This window comes from Lagenorhynchus albirostris, chromosome 20 (assembly GCF_949774975.1).
Source record: "Lagenorhynchus albirostris chromosome 20, mLagAlb1.1, whole genome shotgun sequence".
Classification (NCBI taxonomy): Eukaryota; Metazoa; Chordata; class Mammalia; order Artiodactyla; family Delphinidae; genus Lagenorhynchus; species Lagenorhynchus albirostris.
In genome coordinates, this window is record NC_083114.1 from 28333241 (window position 1) to 28357185 (window position 23945).

At 40.3% G+C, this 23945-nt stretch overlaps 1 protein-coding gene across 1 annotated transcript in view; it reads left to right on the top strand.

The window, feature by feature from the left end:
* The window catches only part of ANKFN1 (ankyrin repeat and fibronectin type III domain containing 1), a 138572-nt gene that overhangs the window by 105593 nt on the left and 9034 nt on the right, over nucleotides 1-23945 (top strand). The window contains exons 14-16 of the mRNA XM_060134735.1: nucleotides 1301-1469; nucleotides 11081-11247; nucleotides 18300-18513. Coding sequence (XP_059990718.1) covers nucleotides 1301-1469; nucleotides 11081-11247; nucleotides 18300-18513 — 550 coding nt within the window. The remainder of the gene's footprint in view (nucleotides 1-1300; nucleotides 1470-11080; nucleotides 11248-18299; nucleotides 18514-23945) is intronic.

A 23945-nucleotide genomic window follows, 5' to 3' on the forward strand; every position in this document is an offset into this window, starting at 1 on the left:
CTAACCCACCTTGAAAGACATCAAGTCTCAGCTTCAGGATAGCATGAAGCAAGGGGAACAAATAAATAAACAAATAAGTAAATAAATAAGTGTCTGGTTAGATTTGCAAATAATTTACTTACGAACAGAAGACTATTGGTAGTCTAAGTCTAGAGCAGTGGCCAAGGTTATGCCATGCTATCTTTCCACAAACAGAAAATTTGCTGTCAAAATCACTTGTCTTGTCTAAATCAAGATGTGCAAATCTTACCTCCACTAATAAGCAACTTCAAAAAAAAACAAAAACAAAAACCTGTAGGCACAGAAGAGAAGAGTAAATGTTTATCAGGTTCTGTCTAGTAAGCTAACGTCATGTAGCATTAGGTTGGATTTTTTTTTTTTTTGGACCTACATTCACCATCTCTCCCCACTCAACACACACACACACACACACTACTATTCCTATACACACAGAAAATACACCAAGTTTAGCCTGCAAACAGGAAGACTGTTAACAGGAGTGACCGGCTCTCTTTAAATAACAGAAAGACAGCTATGAATTGGCCTCTGACCCATGGAGGCAAGAGTCTATCTGAGAGTGTTCTTCCATTGGGGCACTGCTCTGATTACAAGTCAATATTGCAAGCCTAGTCCAAAACAGCCAACACCGATGAAGAATAAATTGCACAAGATGCTATAAAGACACTAGAGGAGTAACTGGATTATTCTGGGGGTGGCCATGTACTCAGGAGGAGGAAAAAAAATACCAGCTCAACTTGCAACAGTAGATACCATTAAAGGGTTTCTTGGGCTTAGAAAGTTTGAAGCAGCTCATATTTCACTGGTGACTCTTGGGCTACGTATACATGTTGGGAGAAGGCTGCCTAACTGCCTAAGAGTACATACTTTTTTTTTTTTTTTTTTTTTGGATACTTGTAAAATTTTCTCAGTCCTTGGCCAGAAACTACATTTTCCCCCCTTAACCAACTTAAATTGAAACTAGTGGATTTTTAATTCAATCCATTTTTGTTGCTTCATGTAATTATATTCATCATTTTGAAAAGCCCACAGAATGCAATCATTTTCTGCTTTTATAAGAAGCATAAATGTTGTTTTCAGAGTTTATGTGGAACATTACTGCCTTAAATCTTGATTTTATATAGCATTATTAAATGGACTGAACCCTAATATTTATGTTGTATAAAAATTCCAAGCTTGAAGTTGTGTAATTTTGTTAGATGTTTTATGCCAGTTTGGTGTTGTTTATGTAAGTGCCATGCTGTAACTCTCCTATTTTTCCTCCGCGCGTGTCCCTCTGCAGGCAAGGAACTTCCGCCTCTACACACAGGAGGTGTTGGAAATGGGTCACAATGTGTCCTTTCTTCTCCTGCTCCCTGCCTCAGACGACGTCTGTACAGCCCCAGGACAGAATAATCCTTACACCCCACACTCAGGGTTTCTTAACCTCCCTCTTCAGATGTTTGAACTTGGTATAGTAGCTTGTTTCACCTAGAAATATTAACCCAGCCTCCTTATAATAAAATCACAAAGTTATATCTGTTCCCCCTTGTCCCAGTGGAGGGTCAATAAATCACATGACGGCTTTGGCAACAACCCTTCCTAGAACTGTGTACAAGTCTGAGAGAAAGCAAAGCTCCAAAACTGTGTGCCTGAGCAATAATTATTGAAACCTAGCTAAGGCCCAATGGAGAGGAGGGACTTCTAAACAGAAAGTTCAGTTATCAGGCTGCAGTTCTTGCCTCCCCTTTGCTTTCCTAAAACATAAATACAAGAACTAATGTTTTCATGAAAAGCACTGCCCCTTCTCTTTCTTCCTCCCTTCTTTTCTTTTTTTTTCTTTTCTTTTCTTTTCTTTCCTTCTTTCTTTCTTTCTTCTCTCTTCCCCCACTTCCCACCCCCTCTTTCCTCCAAATGGGAAAAAAAATACTGAAATTAAAATGTAAAGTGTGTATCACTTTAAAGGGGAAAAAAGGCTATAAGTAGTGCTTATTTATTAAATAGACTCAATTTCTAGCAGACCATTTGAGAAGTTGACAGGGTCTCCCAGGATGCAATATTGTGATTATAATGTGGGATTCTGAATGGTGGAAGATCTTGTCCTAACTTTCAAAAATGAATAGCCTGGGCCCCAGGTTCTCTATTTTTGCAGAGACCCCTGCTGCCCACTGAAAATGTGAATAGGGAAGCTTTGTCTCTTCCCCATGCTTCATTTTGTAACAGGCCAATAAGAGGCAATTAACAGGAGTTCCATCAGTTCAAATGGATTGCAGGATTTGTGGAAGGGTGAGTGACGGGGTGGGTGGAATGGGGGCAGACTCTCTTTGGATTGCTCCCCAGCCACCAGATTTAGAAACAGACAAGGCAACTGCCTGATGTCTCATCCTGAGACCTGGGCATCTGAATCTGAATTTATCTCTTGAGGATAAATGGATAAAGTCTCCCAGTTTCCCTTTTGCTCCAAGCAGTTGACATGCCCAAAAGCTGATGAACAGCAATTGCTATTTCCAGAGCAGGGAGAGTTATAAAGAGAAGCCTGAATCAGACTTGCAGACTGGGACTTGAGAGTACTGGGTCCTCTGTTGTGTGGCACTGGCCATCATTTAACCTTCTTGTACCTTTTCTGTGTCAAATCATTAATAATATTGGCCATGCCACTCCCAAAATGCCTGAATGTGAATGTGACCATTTAATGAGTTCCCCATCCAAATGAACATTTTTAGTCTATGATATAACTGATATATGATATATATGATATAGCTATGATATATATGATATAGCTATTACAAAACACAGTTTGAGTCAAGGTATTTCAATTCAAGTCGCTACATGCACATTAGGTACCTACAGTGGAGATTAAGAGATGAGTTAGGACTAATGCTCTGCCCTCAAGGGGCTTTTTAGTACAGTGGCAGGAGCAAAATAAGCACACGAGTTAATTTTTAAATGATGTATAATGTGCCAAAATCTTACACGTTAAGTGATACTGAAAAAAGGAATGAAAGCACGTTTTCTCAAAAAAGGTATCAAAAAGCCGTCTTGGAGAGGGGATGTTTGATATGGGTGTTAAAGAATGGACAGGATGCTAATAAACATGGATAATGAAAGCTTTTTTGTCAGAGGGAGAGCAGAATAAGCAAAGACGTAAGAATAGAAAAACTCAGAAAGAATCAGAAAAAAGAACAAGTGGTCCAATTTGGCTACATCTGAGAAATGAACTGAGGAAACAGTAGACATAAAGCTGTATGGACAAGCTGTAGCCATACTGGGCAGTACTGTTAAGAGTCAGGCTGAGGAATCTGTTTAAGATGGATTGAAAGCAGGGTTGGGAAGATAGTTCAGAGGTTATTATAATATTCCAGTGTTAAGGTAGACACAAAACAAAAAAAGGAAACAAACACAGATGTAAGAAACACTGGAAGTAATCGACAAGACTGGACAACTGTTTGAATGAGAAAAGGCAAAGTTGAGAGACTTCTAGAATACCCCCATGGTTTTTAGCTTCAAAGACTGTGAGGATACCGCTGCCATTAACCAGACATAAGGAAATCAGAGAAGAAAATGCTTTGGGGAAGAATATGATACTTTTAGCTCTGAATATCTTGGTGCTAATTCAACATCCAAGTAGACATATACAACTGGCAGTAAAAATGCGGAAGACGAAGTTGGGTACTAAACACAGAAATTTGGCCAATGTCTACTGATAACAGCTGAAGCCATGAAAGTGAATGATTTCCCAGGGATAGATAAATGACAGAGAAAAGAACTAAAGAAAACACTTCACTGGAGAGCCAACTGGGAGTCCACTCTGTGTGAAATGGTCATTACTGTTCCATGATTACAGGCAAAGATACATGAGATTCATTTCCCCATGCCTCAGTGGGGAATGGGAATGATCAATGATTTAGTATCAGTTATAATAGTGACTTGACTCTCAAGACCCTGGAGGACCAAGCCCTGCAAGTATCCTCTCTATCTTGCTTTCTGGGAGGCTCACACACTATTCTTGGGCAACCACACTTTATCCTACTGCTGTTACTCTCTAGTCTACAATTTCCTCTCTTCACTCATTTGTTCACTAATTCATCAATAAATATTTAAGTAACCTACTATGTGCCAGGCACCATTCCAGGTATTGAAGTATCAGCAATGAACAAACTCCTCATGGTGCTAATGACAGTCCAGCGGTGGAAACAAATGGTAAACTAATCAACAAACATTAATACTGTAAATGTCAGAGAGTAGTGAGAGCTATGAAGAAAAAAAAATCCGGATAAAGGACTGGAGTGAAGTGACAGGAACTACAATTTTGTATAGGATGACCTGGAAAGGCCTCTCTGAAGAACATATATTTGAGCAGAGATGCAAGATTTCCATGCAGTGAAAACAGCAAGTGCAAAGGCCTTACAGTAAGAGTGTGCCTGGCTAAGAGGTCAGTGTAGGCGGAATGTAGTAAGCAAGAGCAACAAAGATAGGAAATGATATCAGAAGATCAGCAGTGGCCAGATCATGCATGGCTTCACAGATCATGATAAGGGCTTTGGATTTTACTTTAAGTGTGCTGGAAATACAATAGAGATTTTTGAGCAGTAAAGTAACATATTAAAAGCTCTGCAGAATCTGGCAGTCCTCCCCACAAAAAAATAAAAAGCTTAACTTTGTTTAACCCAACATTTTCCAAATTCATATGACAACAACTAGAACCATTTTAGGCATGGCACCTGTTAAAAACCCACAGAAAACATACTTCAGGATATGATGCTTCTCAAACGTTAATGTACGTTATGTACGTTAATGTACATAAGAAACACTGAGACAGCTTGTTAAAATAGATTCTTGGAGTCCCACTCCAGAAATGCTGAGTCAGTAGGGGCTGGAGAATTTGCATTTCTAACAAGCTTTCAGCTGATACTGAAGCAGCCAATCCACGGACCACACTTGAAGTAGCACTGCCTAGAACACAGAGAAAAAGACGTTTCAGGAATTTAGAAAACTAGGGTTGTGGTTAGCAAAATAATAGAATCCAACAGTGTCTATCTCTTTGACCCGTCTTACCTCTTCTTAATACTAAAAGCAGTATAAGACCATCAGGTACTATCCTTCACCTATGAAAACCAGGCTGTAGATCAAAGCCTGGATGTCAACAGTTTCTGACTTTAAGATGTTTTTTCCTAGAGTAAAACATAACTTCTTATCCTACTGGTTCTCCGTTGTTACCATATCGTTGGTGACCCACTTGATTAATGAGGGCCATGTAAGTTTCCAGAAAAGACCACTTGATTGGGCTTGTTTCCACTGGCATACACAATCCTATTAGTCTTCTCTAGGGATCAGGAGGAAATATTGCCAGTATCAGGAAATTAATATACTCTAGTACTACGCTTATTGTACTTTAGCACCACCAGCAACAATTTTTTAAATACTACTGGGCCTTAGTGAGAACCATGATAAACTCTCTCTTATTTCCAAGCAATCAGAGCTTCCAAAGAGGCAGATTATCAGTTACTTCCTGCAAGCACTTCATAATACCGTCTATAGGAACTCCTAAGAGCTTGCTACAGTGGGCCTAGGCCCCTCGAAGAAAGACCTAAGCAATTTTTGCTCGTTTTTGTAGGTAGGTAGGGATTGCTATATTCCACAGACGGGTCCATAGTAAAAGGTCAATAGATACACTAAGCATTCCTGAGAAGGAGAATGTTGTTGAAAATTCAATCAGAACTCAGAAAATTGTAATAACAACATAAGAGTTCTAAGAAAACTTGAAAAGTGCAAATTATGGGAATATACACCCTATAACAGAATAAAGTGTTATACTATATTTCAGTCTGACTTGTATAAGTCACGCCTTATACAACGAAAAGATTTGAGATTTGGCACACTGACCGTGCTCCTGCCAGTGGCCCGAGTGAATCATAAATAACTTGCTAACCAGCTATGGGAAACTGTATCTGTGCCTATTCCAGCACAAACTAGATCTAGCAAGGACAAAATGATAAAGGAGCTTAGCCCTCTGTCTCCTGGAGTAAAGACTAGGCTGAGGAAGACCCATAGGATGTTCCTTCATAGGATTACTTGTTGGGGAAAGAGAGAGACCATCATACAGGAGGATGCTGTGAGACCTCTATGAGCAGGGTTGAGCTGAGGCAAAGTGGTACAACTGCAGACCCACTCCCCCTCCACAGCGTGAGAGCTGATACTCCCCGACCCTTTGGATAGGAGCAGGATAGCAATCCTCTGCAGTAATAAAGTATGTGCCTAGGGAACAACAAGGGTCACTATTTATGCTGTTCCCAGAAATGAAAGGAAAAGCCCTTAGAAACTCTGTTCAGTGATATGGTCTCTTGAGGATTTGCCTAGCCTACACTGAGGAGGTCACCCTGCCCTGACCCTGTGGGCAGTCACAATTGAGAGCAGGGCTATGAAGAAGAAAGTTGACTTTTATCAATTTCCTTGGCTCTATGATTCCAACTGACTTGACTAGCAAGATTAAGAAACTGGGGAAGTTTTTAGAAACAGTTTGAAGCCTGGTATATATTTCATACTTCAGTGCTCGGCTGCATCCTTCATTCAACAAATATTTACTGAGTTTCCACTGTATGCAAAGCACTGTGCTGGGGCTGGACATACAGACATTAATAGGACACAATCTGCCCACCAGAAGTCTAGAATCCAGTGGAGGATACAGACATCTACACCAATAGTCCCAATGCAATGAAAATCCTGCTGTTAAGATGTAGGTTGTTGAATTTCAGAGGAAAGACACCTAATCCTTTCTTACAGAGATAATATTTGAGATAGACCCTGAAGTATAAATAAACATTCAGAAAAGGAAAGAAAAGGTAGAAAAGGAAAATCATTTTAAGCAGAAGGAATAGCATGCACGAAGGCTTGGAGACGTGGGAAAATGCAGCTCAATTAAGTACACTCTTAGTAGTTCATTGTGAAAGATGCTTCAGGCATCTGAGGAAGAGTGACAGAAGATACAACTAAAATTTAAAAAAGTAAAAATCACAAAGGGCTAGGCCATCCTAAAGCGGTTAGATTTTATCCTATAGGCAAAGAGGAGTCATTAAAAGATTTTAAGAAAAGGAATAATATGGTCTTACTAGGTTTTAGCAACTCTATGGATTGCAGGAAAACAAAAAAAGGACTGAGACTAGAGGCAATGAGACAGTTAAGAGACTGGCCCAGGTGGGCAACGATAAGAACTCAAACCAAGACTGCCACAGCAGGGGTACAGAAGAGAAGGCAGAGGCAAGAGGAATTTAGAAGTTAAAATCAATAGGACTTTGTGACTGATTTAATGTGGTTGAAGAGCAAGATGGAGGAGCCAGAGAGTCTGAATAGGGTGCTGAAATGGATAATGCTGCCATCTACCAGAACAGGAAATAAGAGGGGAGGAACAGGTTTGGGGGGAGGGGAGAGATGATGAGTTAGTTCAGTTTGACAAATGATGAGTTTTGTTTGAGGTGCCTGTGGGATATCCAGGCATTGAGCCTAATGGAATCCAGGCCACAGGCTTATAAGAAATGGCACGGTCTCAACCCTCATTCCTAATGCCCATTTTTCATGATTTAGGATACCACTCCTGAATTCCAACATCAACTCATTCACTACCAGGAATCTTTAGAGAGGCATCTTATGCCCAGGTTCCTTCTGACACCTTGGCAAAGAATCACGGAACTAAACTGACCCTAGGAGGTAATCTTGTTGGTTCCTTAGCTTCCAAACTAGGCTACATGGCCCAGATTGATTAGGACTTTACTGAGTTAGAGATCTTTAGGAAGAATATTCTAATCTCAATCCCATTCTAATATTCTACCTACTAAATGCCTCATTCTTCCCAGGGGGACGTGGTAGGGATGTGAGCAAAAATTTCTTTTATATCTGATATGTGCCACATGCTATGCTGGGCACTTTACTGTTTACTATTATGTTGTCTTATCCTAGGTAGATATTATTACCCCGTCTTAGATATGAGGAAACGGAAGCTCCCAGGGGTTATATGCCGATTATTATGAAGGTAGTAAGTGGCAGAACTATGATTCAACTCCAGTTTCATCTGATACCTAACCCTGAGTACTTTCCACTCTACTATACTCCTAATCTGACTTCCAGTGCTGGTGCCAACAATTTTATACAGAAAAAAGAGAGAGAAAACACCACAGAAAATCAGTCTTAGTTTGTAAATTAATAACAAATCATGTGGTCTGGGATAATGCATTTTTGTATCCTTATACCATTTTGCCTGTAAAATGCATGTGATTCACATTAGAAAAAAATTAGAAGCTTCCAGTCTATCCTCCCCTTCTCAGTGATGGCTACCAAATGTATCATTGCTAAACCACAAAAGACTATGTTAAAGTAACATTTGTTAAAGTAACATTAAAGGCTCTGGATAAAAACCACTAGAGCGGGAAAGTGAAGCCCTGTCCTTGTCGTTGAAAGGTCCTCATAGCTCACTGTGGTGAGTGGCACGGGTGGTGTGGGCACTGTGAGACCACCCACTGATCCAAGGCTCTGACCACAAGGAGACACAACAAGAGAAAGTTGTGGACACCCTGGCGTTCTAGAATTCAGATGGGACCGATAGTATTTCCTTTAAAGAAATTCTTCAGTGCCTCTCACTATCTTCCCAGTCATATTTTAGAAAGAAGGAAAAAAGCTGATTTTTTTTTTTTTTTTTTTTTTTTTTTTACAACTTGGTTTGGAAAGGCAGACTGTGAGACACTTCACTCTCTCCACTCTCCAGCCAAGAGAGGACATCTGTCAAGTGCAAACAGGATATAATTCCTCCTTGAAAGGCATAAAGACACATTCAGGGAGCTACAAGGGTCAAGAGTAAGCTAAAAAGTAATGGTGACTCTTTCCTGTAGAGAGGCCAGTAAATATCACAGACCTGAAGTACACCTTTTGAAACAGGAAAAGCAAAAGCACCTTGAGAAAAGAGAATGGAGGGAAAGAGGAGACTTTGGAGGAAGGGTCTGCTCTCTTCAGATCAGGGTGCACATTTTGTTGTTGTTCATTCAGTCAATAAACATTAACTGAGAAGTTATAATGTTCCAGGTTTTGAGGAAATAAAAATTAACAGGAGACATGGTTCTTGCCCTCAAAGAAATCACAGTCTAATACCAAGGCAGTCAAGTAAACACATTATTACAGTAAAGCAGGATCAGTGTCCTGATACATTTAGAAAACAAGTGGTCTAGGAGCACAAAAGAGAGAAACTAATTCTGCCTGGAGGGAAAGAGGTGTCCATGAAGATTTCACTGAGAAGATTATTTAAACTAAAATTTTCAAGTATCAGAAGAATCTGACCTGAAGGTACTGGTTAAAAAAAAGGGTATTGGAGGAGAAGGAAATGGCATGTTCACAAGCATGGAAGCACAAAAGGGCCTGTAGTAGGTTCAGCTTGACCACAGTGTAGGGTCAATGCAGGCAGACAGCAGAGGGTGGTTGCATGACAAAAGATATGACTGAAGATAAATTAAAATCCTAGATCTCAAGAAGCTTGCTTTATAGTGATGTTTGGATTTTATCCTGAGTCAAGACGGAGCTCTACAGAGGTCTGTAACCAGGGAAAAGCATGAAAAGTAGATCATTTGGGAAGAGCTCAATAGTTTGTCATTTAATGAGATCAGTTCTTCTGTCAGACAAGGAAGTGTTAGAGCAGAGAAAGTGAGAAGGAAGGCTCTGACACCAGAGAGAAAAAAAAAACCCAGAACCAAAGCTACTTGAATTCAGAAACACTGCCTTGAAATGGTGCACAGCTGGAATAAGGATGGGCCACTGGAGACCTCACTCCATTCTTCTCTACTACTTCAATAGGAGGAAACACAAACAGAGCAGGTTACCCTTATACTCAACTGAGTTTCATCCTGAGAGAAGATCAAGTAAGGAAGCAGGCAGTGGTAAGACGGGAATTGTGGGGTACACAAAATCTCTCAATGTGCATTAAAGTAGGGCTCCCTCAGTAAGGTGCATAGATGACCAGATGCCCCATTTTGAGGTATGTGGTTTTAGTTTCCCTAAATGTCCAGGTCTAGGTCTCAGGAATCAGCAGCAAAGAGGCCCAAGGACAGTAGTTAGATGTTCTTCCTAGAATTCCTCACCAAAGAAGCCAAAATAAAAATGTTTCCATTCCACAGATTTGTTGAGTTATTACAGCCCTATTTCCAAAGCACAAAACACACTGACGCAGGTCAGAGGCACACAGAGTAAGTGAGGTTCCTGGCGAGTGAGCCTCCAAACTCAGCAATGGCCAGGAAGAGACTGGTACGACACTAGTCTGAATTGGGATGCTTTCCTCATCTTACTGGAATCTGAAGTTATGGCATATGATCAGAGCCAGTCAGAGAAGTATGAAAAATCGGATCACCTCAGGTTGCCTGCACCAGGCTGAGTCCCACACTCCTCTCTCCCTCCTCCATGATAGAGATGAAGATTAGACTGTTTCCTTTGGCCTCTGGCCCATTATCTTTCAAGAGAGGAAGGTGAAGACAAAAATGATCTATCGAGCATTAGCTCCATCATCCTTCCAGAGGAGCTGAGGAGTGGAGAGGCAGGAGAAGAAGCAAAACTCATCATACTAGGTCTTTACAGACATTTCCCAGCCAGACAAAAGACAAAACATACGCTGAGAAAAGCATGCCTTGTATCTTCTGGGACTTCTGGCCTTGGAAAGGAACATGCAAGATACATACTGGAAATCAGACATGGCAGTCAAAACTAGGTTTCAAATTGCTACTTGCTTTTTTTTTTTTTTTTCCCTTTAAAGTGATAAGCAAAGTTATTCTCCCAGTAGTAGCCCAACTTTAGGGGCTGAACATAAACTGCAGCTTTAGCCGACTCCACTTCCCCATACCTTACCAGGACTTGGTAAACCTTAAAAGGGAATACTGTATGACTAAAGCCAGACAACTGGCCCCTTAAGAGCACATTTATAATTTATTTATGGCCTAATATTTTCCACTGATAGGATTAATAAATCATGTTTTCATTCAACTTGTTTCCTCTGAGGTATGAATTTCTCTATTTTGATACCAGGTCTTAACATGTTTTATTTTGCTTGTCCATTTTCCAGTTCATTTTTGCAGCTACAGGGAGAAATTTATTAGTCTGTATTGCCGCCTTTCTGCTGTTGTGGAGCTGGATTCTCTGAATACCCAACAGTCCCTGAGGGAAGCAATCTCAGACAGTGAGGTTGCAGCTGCCAAACAAAGACACCAGCAAGTTTTAGATTTCATTCAGGTAACAGTTTGTTTCTTCTGAGGTAAAAGGGAGAAAGAAGGGACATGGTGGAGGGGATGAGAACCAAGCATAAGAAAGAACAGCAATCTGGGCTAAGTTAAAGACAACCATGTGCAAACAGCCTGTTGATTTGGTTAAAATGCAGAGCTCAAGGAAATGTGAGTTTTTATACAAAGGCTTAAGAAAAAGCTACAGGTAAAACACTGTGTTAGTAAGAGCTATATCAGCCACTGTGGTAGGTAGCAGTAGTCTCCCATACCAGAGAGAAAAATCACTGCCAGAAGTAGAGATCAGAATATTATCCTTACCCAGTAGCCCACTGATAATTCCAACACAGAGAAAAACTGTATTAATTAATTCAATATCCCAGAGAAAAAGAGAAGAGAACGACCCATCAGTTTATGTTAACCCAAATTCAGCTGGACCTAAGATTTCTCATTCTTTGGACTTCTTTCTGGCAGAACTGACACTTTAATGTGTAGCTACAGAGGTTAAAAAATGTGTTCCCTGTCCATGGTCTTTTCTGGAAAAGCCCTATGGTGACATCTTAGGGTCTTGAGAAAGGGGTACTGACTAGTCAACAAGAGAATTTGGATCTAGTCTGAAATTGCCCCTAAATCCCTTGGACAAATCTTACGCTCTTTATGCCTGTAGTAACCCAATGCACTAAATGAATATACAGTAGTTCCCTCTTAACCTCAGGGGATATATCCCAAGACCCCCAGTGGATGCCTGAAACCGCAGATAGTATCTAACCCTATATATACTATTTTTTTCCTATACGTACATACCTATGCTAAAGTTTAATTTACAAATTAGGGTAAGAGATTAACAATAATAAAATAGAACAATTATAACCATATACCATAATAAAAACTATGTGAATGTTCTTTCTCTCTCTCAAAATATCTTATTGTACAAATTTAATGCCTCTTCCGCCTTAACTAAGCACTTATCATGCACTGTGCCCAGAACTTTTGCAGTCTGAGGGGCAACAGCAAAACTACGAAGAATTTCTTTTCCTTCAGTTTCACGGAATGAAGATTCATTCTTACCACAGATCTTAGCAACTTCACCATATTTTTTTTTCTTTCCTTATTAAGTCAAGAACTTTCACCTTTTCACTTAAAGGAAGTACTTTGTGGCTTCTCTTTGTCATAACCAAACTGCCAGCATCACTACGTCTTGTGCTTTGGGGCCGTTATTAAGTAAAGTAAGGGTTACCTGAACACAAGAACTGCAATATGGCAACAATCTGACAACCAAGGTGGCTACTAAGTGACTAATGGGAGGGATACGCTGGACAAAGGGATGATTCACGTCCTGGGCAGGACGGCGCAGAATGACAGGAGATTTCATCACACTTCTCAGAACAGTGGCAATTTAAAACATATGAATTATTTATTTCTGGAATTTTCCATTTAATATTCTCAGATCTCAGTTGACCAATGGTTACCGAAACTGCAGAAAGCAAAACCATGGATAAGTGTGGACTTCTGTAATAGCAATAGCCCCACCATAAATATCACTTTGACATATATTCAGGTCCATCTAATAAATATTTGTTGGACACCCAGGTGTCAGGCACTGTAAGGGAGACACAAAGTTGAATTACACATGGTCCCTGACCTTAAAGCGTTTAAAATGCATTAGGGTAGACAAGAAATGTGTACAAACACTATTTGTAAAATGAGTTAGGTGCCAAAAGAGAGGTACAAAAAAAAAAAAGTTTTGTGCCAACACAAGGAAGTAAAAATTTACCTACATTTGTGGGCATAAAAAAGTTGCCATAGAAGATGTAACTGAGCTGGGCCTATAGGGATGGGTTAGTCTGTAGTGAGGAGAAATAGACTAAGAGGCAAAGAAAAAGAATCAGCAGATAAGGCAGAGAGAGCAGAAAAGTCGTATCTGGGGAATGATGAGTAGTCAAGATTAGCTGGGGCATAAACTGAGTAAAGGGCAGTAGTGAGAAATTAGGTAAAAATGAAAGTAGCAATGAGATCAGATCACACAAGGGCTTTGTTAAAGGCCATGGTAAGATATTTGTACTTGATTCTGCAGGCAATAGGGACCTGGCCAAAGTTTTGGAGAAAGTCAGTTATAGGTTCTCACAGATGTTTAGGATAGATTCACGCAGGGGAGGATATTCCTCCCGTTCGCATTGGTATGGCCACACTGGTTGTTTATAGTAAGTACTCATTCTCATTGGCTACTAAAATAATTTACATACCGTTCCTAGATTTAAGGAGAAGTAGACTAAAGGCAGGGAAACCAGATACGAAGCTATTGCAACCCTCCAGGCAAGTAATGAGGACCTAAGATGAGGAAATGCTGTGAGCTTTGGGCAAATAAAGTTCTCTAAATCTTAATCTCCTCATCTGTAAAACAGGGATGATGATAATAATAGTACTAGCTCTCAGTGTCACTGCGAGAATTCAGCAAGGTAATGCATGTAAAGCATTCACTAAAGTGCCCACACATAATAAGTATGCAATAAATTATACATTCATTCACTTATTAATTAGTAAGAAGGGAAAATGCTTTAAAACATGATATGCAAGATTGTGGGTTTATTAAGTACTCAGGAAGAAGATATTGTAATATGCTTGCAAAGTGTGAGCAGACAAATCCTATCCTACTTCTCTCATCCTAAATGAGATATTTCAGGTGACCTCTTAGACTAAAAAAACAAACCTTTCAAGAACTTACTTGCTTTCTTGACCTGAGAGTGTAGTATTTAAAAATTCAAAACATTTCCATCACTTACTTTATTGCCAGTAAAAGTAGAACACGGACAGGGGGAAGGTGGTGGGAAAAGGAAGAATGAAGCATGAGGAGAATATGAAAGATTGGCTTCTCTTTTGAACCCAGTGTAAGGCATAGTGGAACAGAGTAAGAAGAATAATGACTAGAAGACAATTAGCATACATTTTTAGTCCTGAATCTTCTACTGATAAACCTTGGAGTACTGGACAATTCATTTGATCCAGGGGCCTCAATTTCCTCATATATAAAATAAAAGAATTGGACTAGATGCCTTCCTAAGCACCTGGTTGGCTCTAACATTTCATGGCTTCTTTAACAACCATAAATATTTTTAGAGAAGCACTTCTCTAATCATACCTTAAGTTCTACTTCTGCTTTATTCCACTTAAGGCTCCCCTGAATCCACTATGTTCCAACACAAGAAAGCTGACTTTCTTCAGTCTGTCACAGTCTCAAACTACTCCAAGAGTTTCTGGCTCCATTCTTTCTTCCAGATGACTATTCTCACTCCTCTCTTTCACCTAGTCTAGGGCTCCACTGCCTTTTTCTCGTTTCCGTTCATCACACCAGTAAGTGGGATGGATAAAGGCAGGCCAGGCCAGGAATTCTTTAAAGTTCTAGCCTGCTCCGGTCTCCCAAAGCAGGCAGCTTGAGGGCGGCCTCTACATACTCTCCAGCCAGCCAGGTAAACGTAGACTTGGATAAAAGCTAATTCCCAAAGGGTTCAGAAAAGCACTTCTTGGCCAGGCTGAAACCAGACCTTCTCCTTGCACCCACAGCCTTCAGTGGACTGCCTTGCTCCATCCAACATGGATAACTTCCCTGGCCAGAGCTAATGCAATATCATCTCTCGCCTTATCTATACTGGGCTTCTCAATCTCTCTTGCTCAGAATGAAAACCAGCTGCAGCCATTCACCCACTGGCATTCACAGCTCAGCTCACCACACACCATAATCTGCAGAGGCAAGTGACAACTGTGAGAGCATTTGTAGGATTCCAGATCTAAGACAGTGCTGAAGGCACTACACAAACCAAACAATGTAAACAGCAAGGGAGTCTATGTAAATACAGTAAGGAAAAGAAGCCAAGGAGTGCAGCCAGAAAGGGGAAGGGCTAGGCCAGGGGAGGTGCAGAAAATCACAGATAAGGTATACAGCCTTTACAGACAACACATGCAGCAGAAATGTCAAAGTGTTGAGACTTGGCACTTGGCATATTCTGAGCTGCTAAAGCCTAAAGGGCAATTAGGCTATAATTTATATACTGTAACGCTTCAAATGCTCCTAAGCTGTAACAGAAACACAGCTCATTAAATATAGCCAATCTATCATCCCCTCAAGCACCTTGTAACTATGCTGTGAGAAAACCAATCACCTTCACATTTAAATAAAAATATTATCTTGCCTGAGTACAGAGAAAGGGGTGTAATTTTGGGGATGAAAACCAAAATTTTTAAAGGGCAGGGTGAGAAATGGATGCAAAACTTTTAACCAACAGACCTAGTAAGTTCATGGTCTTTCTTTTTAAAAAACGTGTCAGCAAGTCTTTAGAAGCTGAATTTGGACATTAAAATCAGGGGGATTATGTTGGCAGTTATTTTTAGATCAACAGTAAAAGGTAAAAATGGGTGAAAATTGTACTTCTTTTAGAGCTACTTAGCTAAGTCCATTAAACTCAGTCCATAGGCTTCCCTGTACCTATGTTTTTGATTTTTCTTCAGTTAATACCTTTTCACTTCATCACTGAGAAAAGTTAAGAAATAACCATTGTTTCTACACATAATTTTTTAAATTTCTACACTAACTCTCACTATCCATCCTCAGCAATAAGGCTAAAGCAATCCATCCAAAGAGAACAAGTAGATTGTTAATAATTGTAGTCATTTCCTAGGACTGCTGTAATAAATTACCACAAACGGGGTAGCTTAAAACAACAGAAATCTATTCTCCCACAGTTCTGGAGCCCAGAAATCTAAAATCAAGCTGTTGGCAGCATCACACTCCTTTTGGAGAGTGGGAGAGTCTGTTCTCTGCTTCCTCCAGCTTCTGGTGGCTGTTGGCATTCCTTGACTTGTGGCCACCTCACTTCAACCTCTGCTTCTGTGGTTACACTGCCTCCTTCTCTTCTGACTGCCACATCTCCCTCTGCCTCACTCTCATAAGAATGTCTTTATCAGGACATTTGTCATTGGAATTAAGGCCCACCCAGATAATCCAGGATGAACTCCTCCTGTCAAAATCCTTAACCTTAATCACATCTTTTGCCATACAATGTAATATTTACTCTTTTATCATATAAGGTAATACAAATTCCAGGGACTAGGATGTGGACATGTATTCCGGGAGGCCACATTCCGTCCACTACAATAACCATGATTGTCACTGTGACAACTGAAAACTTTAGAACAACGTACAGCTTACAAGGTGCACTCATCTACATCATCTTACTTAATCCTCATAATAACTCCGTGCGAGGGCAGAGATCTAAAGAATTAGATACCCATTCATTCATACCTTCATTCGCTGAATAATCATTTATTGAGTACCTAGTCTTTACACAGCCAAAAGTTAAAGGTACAAAAGCACAGTACCTGCCCTTGGCAGTACGTCCAAAAGTTGTCCATAGTCATGCAGTGCCTTAAACTTTGAGATGAGAGTATGCTGCATGAGGTCGGATCAATAAAAGCTAGCTGAGAAAGCAACAATCCCATTTAGAAAATCTGTCCAAGTCTGGACTTGGACTTCCATTTTAGCCTTACGCCCTGAACTTCAGATTTCTCTCTTTACATCGTTCAGAGCCTCCTCATGGGCCTGCCACTGCTGAACCTTCAGCCCAACTCACTGCCTTAACAAAGCCTGAATGCTCTCGTTACAGAACATTACTAGAAAGCAAGGGAAAATGGCTACCAACGATGCAGTGCCATTCACTAGTTCACTCAAGCTTGCCTGTCACTCTGAACACCACAGACTCTCTCAATTTCAGACTCTGTGTTTGTTGGGAGCACCAGGCTTGTGGATTCTTTAAAGAGTATTCTTTAAGTACACATTAAGGCCCTAAAAAAGGAATTTTGAAAATAAAAGAGAACACTGGATACTCCCTTCTACAATCAGAGAGACCTTAACCTTGTAGTATTCATACAATGAACATCTTCTACCTGGAAACTGAGTGACACCAACTTTCCAAAGGTTCTTCAAAGATAAATCATAAAGTGTCAGAGCTGGAAGGGAACTTAGACATTCGGTACGACCTCTTCTTTTTACAGTTGAGTAAGTGGGTCAGAAGTTAACGGCTTGCTCAAAGCACCCAGTGAAATTAGATGCAAAGCCTATCACAAGCTCCAGGGTCCCATGAAAAAATGTCATTAACAACCTCCTTGGAGAGAGTCAGAATAACCAGAAAGTTTATGGACAGTGTCTATTAAGATTTGGGAGAATATCTGTCATCTACAGAGATAGACACAAAAATATGAATGACTTTTACAACTGAGTAACAACTATTATACTTTATAATGAAAATGTTAAAATCACTTTGGTAACCCAGAAATCAAATGGGCTACTGTAAAATTACAAGGATGTTTAAATTACTTAGGAAGAATACGCTGTTTAAGCTGTTTTGTACTTTAGAAGCACTTATATGTAAGAAAGTAAGTTTAATATATGAAAGTTATTTCTATTAAAATAGGTCCAAGAATCTCTGCTTATTCCAGTGATGCTTTGTTCTTCTAGTTCACATAGAACTAAAACTACATTCCTTTCTTCACCTGTTCTGAAATTCAGACTTCATCATATGCCTTCCCCATAATATCCTAATGAGGAATATTTCATTACATGCTGAGAATTAGTAACACTTCATATGTATGAGAAATGTACCCTGCAGTTTTACAAAGGACCTTCAAATATATCATTTCACCCAGTCATCACAGCAGTCCTGTGAGGTATAAAAGGGGAAATGTCTTGTCCACATTTCACAAATAAGGCATCTGAGGCTGGAAAAGGTCAAGTAATTTGCCAAAGGTTGTTACAGAACCAGTAAGTTGTGGGTCCCAGCTGGAATCCAGGTCTTCCACTATTTGCACTAAATGAAATAGCCTCTCAGGTAAAAACATGCAAGACACAAGAGATTATAAAGAAGAGGTGTTTTCTGGTTTAGCAAACCTATGTTGAAAATATCTTACCCTTGCTCAAAACCAATACTGTGGAAGATGTATCATCTTGGACTCTCAGGGAAACTTAAACCTTTTTAAACCTGTTTGATAATTAATGTCTTTTACCATTTTATCCCAAAGCAAATTGATGAAGTTTGGCGTGAAATGAGGTGGATCATGGATGCTCTACATTATGCAAGATACAAACAACCAGTTTCTGGCTTATCCATCACTAAGCTGATAGACCCCTCAGATGAGCAGAACCTAAAGAAGATCAATTCTACATCATCACATATAGACTGTCTTCCATCACCATCCCCATCCCCAGAGATGCACAGAAGAAAGGCAGTGAGCGGTAAGCAATAAGATCTAAAGTTCTGTATTTCAGTCACCAGATTCTTGGTCCTATCTCCATTGATGAGGTTCTTTTGTGCTAAGTCATGAGTTCCAGCAAGCAGGAGGAAACAACACTCAGTGGTAAGAGTCTAGAAGTACAGAGGAAACAAAATCAGAATGGGGAGGGGTAGGAAGCTAGGGCAATGACCTGAGATCACCTCCATTTAGGGGTGGGGAAGATTCAGTCCAGTTCTCGTCCAAGCTTCCAAGATAAAAAAGGCATTTAACCAAAACCAGGTAATAAAGAGAACAGGCCCAGCCTCCAGTAAATAGGGAGGGACTGACAGGAATGAGGCAGGAAGTAGGTCCTAGCCTGGGTAAAGTTCATGGCAAGCTTCCCACCCACATGGCACCAATGTCGTGGGGTGAGAGTTGGGAAAGAGAGAAACCGTGGATACACTAGAATCCTGAGCCTGAGGCCAAATAAGTAGACTGGTCTCATCATAGATACAACAATCAGGAGACAACTTACAGACAAGCTGGAGGAGAGGCCTAGCAAGTCGCCTCCACTCTCGGGAATTCAACTGGAGTTTACATAGCAAATACTAACTGAAAAAACATAGTTGAGTTAATACAGACTTCTACAAAACACCCTTATGCTTATAAACAGAGAGAAAGCATACTAGTCACAGACAATATAATGCTCTTGCCTAGAACATGTTAAAACTAATGCCATTTTTCTAGTTGATTAAAATAATGGTATTCAAAGCAACCTTCCTGATTCTGTAGCTTATAAAACCTCAAATTTTATAAGCTTTACAATGATAATAATTGATATTTTTAATAAACAGTTCTGAAATGTGAACTTGTCCCATAGGGGGCAGCATGGCGTAGCAGAAAGAACTTGGGCTTAGAAATCAAAGACCTGGATTCAAATTCCAGCTTTTTTTTGCTAGCTATATGCGCTTGAACAGATCACTACGTGTAAGTCTCAGTTTCTGCATATGTAAAATGAGAATAATAACATATACACCTTGAAAAGTTATTTGTGAATAAGACAATCTATGTCAGAGGTTCATGGCACATAGTAGACAATAAATTGTAAGTATAGTATTTAATGTTATTCTTATTACAGAAAACTTCAGTGGGGACGTGAACCTTTTCTATAAGTAAGGTTATGTACATTTTTAAAACATCAATGTCTGAAAATCAAATCTTGGCTAGTGCAAGAACTTGGGGGACAGCTAATTTACATTACCAAAGGATTCTATGATTTAACAAATAATTCAACAAAATAATTAAGTAGATTTTTGTAGATTCCCAGTGGGCTGGGGATACAAATAAAATACCATCCCTGCCAGAAGCTAATCTAACAGGGGAGACAGATACATTAACAAGCAATTTCATACTAATTGCATATGTGCTATAATGAGGACATGCATAGGGTGCTACAGAGTCTAATGAAGGTGTTAACCAGGAAATCATAAGATCAAAGAGAGCTTCCTGGAAGAGGTGACAAAGTCAAGTACTGAAAGATAAGTAGGAGTTGAGCTGAAAAAGAAGAAAGAGGAAAGCATTATAGGAAGAGGAAGCAGAATGTGCAACTGTGTTGTAGTTCAGGGAACGGCAAGCAGTCTGGCTGCACTCAGGATCTAAGGATACTGCCTTTTTTTTTTTTCATTTAAAACAACATTTATTGGTTACCCACTATGTTCCAGGCACTCTTCAAGGTAACAGGGATATAATGATAAACAAAGCAAAGTCTGTGCTCCCACAGAGCTGACATGAAAATATAAACAAGATCATTTCAAATAGTGAATATTCCAATGCATAATACAAAACAGCAATCAAGGTGGGTAGGGAGAGTGCTGAATCCACTAGGATGAACAGCAGAGACCTAGCTGTGAAGGTTACATTTGAACCAGCCACAAAAAAAGGATCCAGTTATACAAAGATCTGGAGTTGGAATATTCCAAGCAACAAAACAGCAAACGGCCCTGAGGTGGGTGAGGGTGGAAAGAAAGCCAAAGTACTGGAGCAGAGTGAACAAAGGGGCTAGTGGTAAGAGAGGGGGTACAGAGAAAGGCAAGGGCCAGATCAGGCAGGGCACGGTAAGAAGTTGGAATTTTACTCTACCTGTGATGGAAAGCCACTGAAAACTTTTAAGCAAGGATTGATATAATCTGAATTTTCTTTAGAATCCAATCTGTATGTTGCTTGAAGAGACCAATGTTGGAAGCAGGAGATCAATTAGGAAGCTTATTAACAGAGGAGACAGTGCCTCAGGACATTATGATACTATTTACCAAAAACAGGTTAGGCAGGAGAAGAAACAAGCTTGAGCGAATGGGCATGTTGAATTTAGGTTAGCTTTGGGACATCCCATGCAAAAAGAAACATTCAAAAAAAAAAACAAGATGTATGGGGTCTGAAGCTCAGAAAAGAGAACTGGACTAATAATATAGATTTAATAATTGTTGACATACGAATGATGAAGCTATGAAAATGCTTGATATTTCCTAAAGAGAGCAGGTAGAGGAAGAGAGGAGACTATGGAAGGATCCCTGTGGAACAGAACAGCGAGACTTCTTAAACTAAGAAGTAACAACCAGAGGAAGAAGATAAAATCAAGAGAGTAGTGTCACAGAAATTAAAACATATCAAATGATGGTAAAAGGTTAAATAAAACTGAAAAGCTTCTATTTTTTTGTTTTGTTTTTTTGTTTTCGACAAGGAAGTCGTCAGTAACCTTGATGACAGCAGTTTATGAAGGAAAGGAGATAGAAACCGAATAGAAGTCGATCGGGGAGTAAATGGGATCAGCAAGGATACACTCTTCAAAATCTTGGCTGTGAAAGAGGAGGAGGAGGGAGGGCAGTAGCTGGCGAGGTATAGGCTCGAAAGGGCATTTTTTAAAGGCAGGATAGATATACCCTCTGTTGTTCCCCAATTCACATAATTCTACAAACAACTCTTCAACTCTGCTTCCACTTCACAGCCCTTGTCTGCCCTCTCTACTCACAGAACTTTCCCAGTGTTTAATCTTCTCTTGGCCACAGGGTCCTAAGTGGGTCCCCCCTGGCTGTACGAGGGTGGCCTCTCCTGTGCCACATAAGTGCCAAATTCTCACGTTGGCCAGATGACGGGTTACACACACTCCCTGCTGGGAAGATCTGGCCAATTACACTCGGATTTTATTATTAACTTAAAATGTGAGCAATCATCATTCTGTTTCTTAAAATATAACTCTCTCTTGGGTCCATTTATTTCTCTGAAGCCAAGATTCCATGGGCTGTGAAACACAAAGACGTGGAGGGCAGCAAATGAAAAATGGAACCCAGTGACAGGGAAACTGTTGATAACTGGGAGAAACATTTAGCACTGCATCCCCTCACAAAAGCAAAAGCACTTCAGAGCAATGAAGTCTGCTCCTGCATACTCTGTCCTCTCCACTAGTATGACTATTTTTAATTGTTTGGAAACCATTTATGAAGAGGGAAAAAGCCAATTTAGAAGTATATCCCCATTGGTTGCTCACAGGGCAAAGTCTGCAACACAATTCCATTCTGTGTGAGTAGGGGTCTCTTAACTTCTGAGAAGCCTGCTGGAAATACAAAGCCTATCACAAGCCTAGACTCTGGTACCAGCCCAAGATTCTGTTCTAAGGCTGTTGGGTACCTTGGATTTGTTTGTGTGTGTATGTGGTTGGACAAACAGGGTGGGAGGGCAATGGAACTCTTTAACTTACTTCCCATTTCTGTGTGGTTTTCAAACACAAAGTAGAACTCCTCTGAGTCAATTAAAATTAAGCATCTCCCAAGGACCCAAGGAGGAAAGTTGGCTCCTAGAAAAGCCAGCGCAAGGCAGGGGTGGAATGATTGGTCCATCACATGGGTATTTTCTCTCCCACTCCTTTTCTGTGGGTATAGTAGTCACAGGCAGCAGCAATTTTTTTTTTTTTCCAACACCGCTATTTCTCCTAGTGACACATGGGTGAGGCAACCGGGGGGAGGGGGGCATTGTTTCCTTCAGATGCATGTGAAGATTATCCTGATCTTCCAAATGTAAATCTTCCGGTAAGCTTTTCCCAGATGATGTTAAGATTAAGAACACTATGGCATAAACTAAACAGATCAAAGAAAAAAAATATCAGCAGGAATCTGAAGATGGAAAATTAGAAGGTGAACAAGCCCCTGAGGTTCTACCCAAGGCCTGATGAGAGGTTTATTAAAATTCTTTATATCTAAATTACTTAAATTCTACTCAAACACAGTAGAAACAGATTCAATGAAGCACACACACAAAAAGTAGCAATTTGGACAGTGACATATTAAAAATGTGAAGATAGATTTTTAGGGCAAATACTTCTTATTATTCCTTTCTTTCCATCCTGCCATGCCCCCTGCCTTTAAGAGAAAAGCAATGGCTTTAAATCAATTATTCTCTCCTGCAATGTCATCTCCCCATAAAGCCCTCAAAATCCACATCAATTCTACTCTGCTGTTGTTGGCCTGATCCACAGAGACCAGGAGTTGCAACACCCATTACAATGGCAAGAAAGCCAAGCTTCCTAAGCCAGCCCTAATACTATGGGCAGAACTTCCATCAAACAGCTCTTGGGTCAACCAGAGGGGAAATGCAAGGTTCTACCAGTGCTGGCCTGCCCAGTGGGCCCTCTAAGGGAAATTGAGGAGCACAACCAGGTTTGTTAAAATAACAACTGGGCAAGGCGCCTACAATGCTTAATGGAGCATATGGCCTGGATCTGGGGGCGGAAGCTGCACTTTGCATTCTTTTCCAGGAAGGGAGGGAGTGGCAGTGGCCTAAATCCCTGGAAACTCTCCTCAGTGCCCTGGCTGGCATCCTGGAGATTTTCCCAGCTTGTTCTGGGAGGGGTATCCCACTCTAAGCAATCGGTTCCACTAAGTCCTATAACAAATAATACAACCACCATGAAAGTCAAATATTTAGATTCCCACTAGAGCAGTGTTTCCAAAGTGTAGGTCTTTGAACCTACAAGATAATATTTACCACTCCATACTCAAGCCCTTTTTCATCTCTTTCCTGGGTTACTACAGTTATAACTAGCTCTTCTCTTGATTTATCTCCTATCTCCCTTGCTCCTGGGAGCTACAGTAAAGAATTCACATCATTTACAAATTCAGTGCTAAATCTAGGATGAGAAATACAGTACTGGACTAACACAAGACACCCTTCAAGAGATTACTGTTCTCCTTTATTACCAACACCATTCTCACAGCAAAATCTTGAAGTTTTTCTGATTACTGGTTTGTACTTTAATGAGTCACCTCTTGATATGCTTTCTAGTTATTCTCTATTTAAAAGTGGAAAGAGTGGTGCAGTGGTTAAGAATCCACCTGCCAATGCAGAGGACACAGGTTCGAGCCCTGGTCCGGGAAGATCCCGCATGCCGTGGAGCAACTAAGCCCA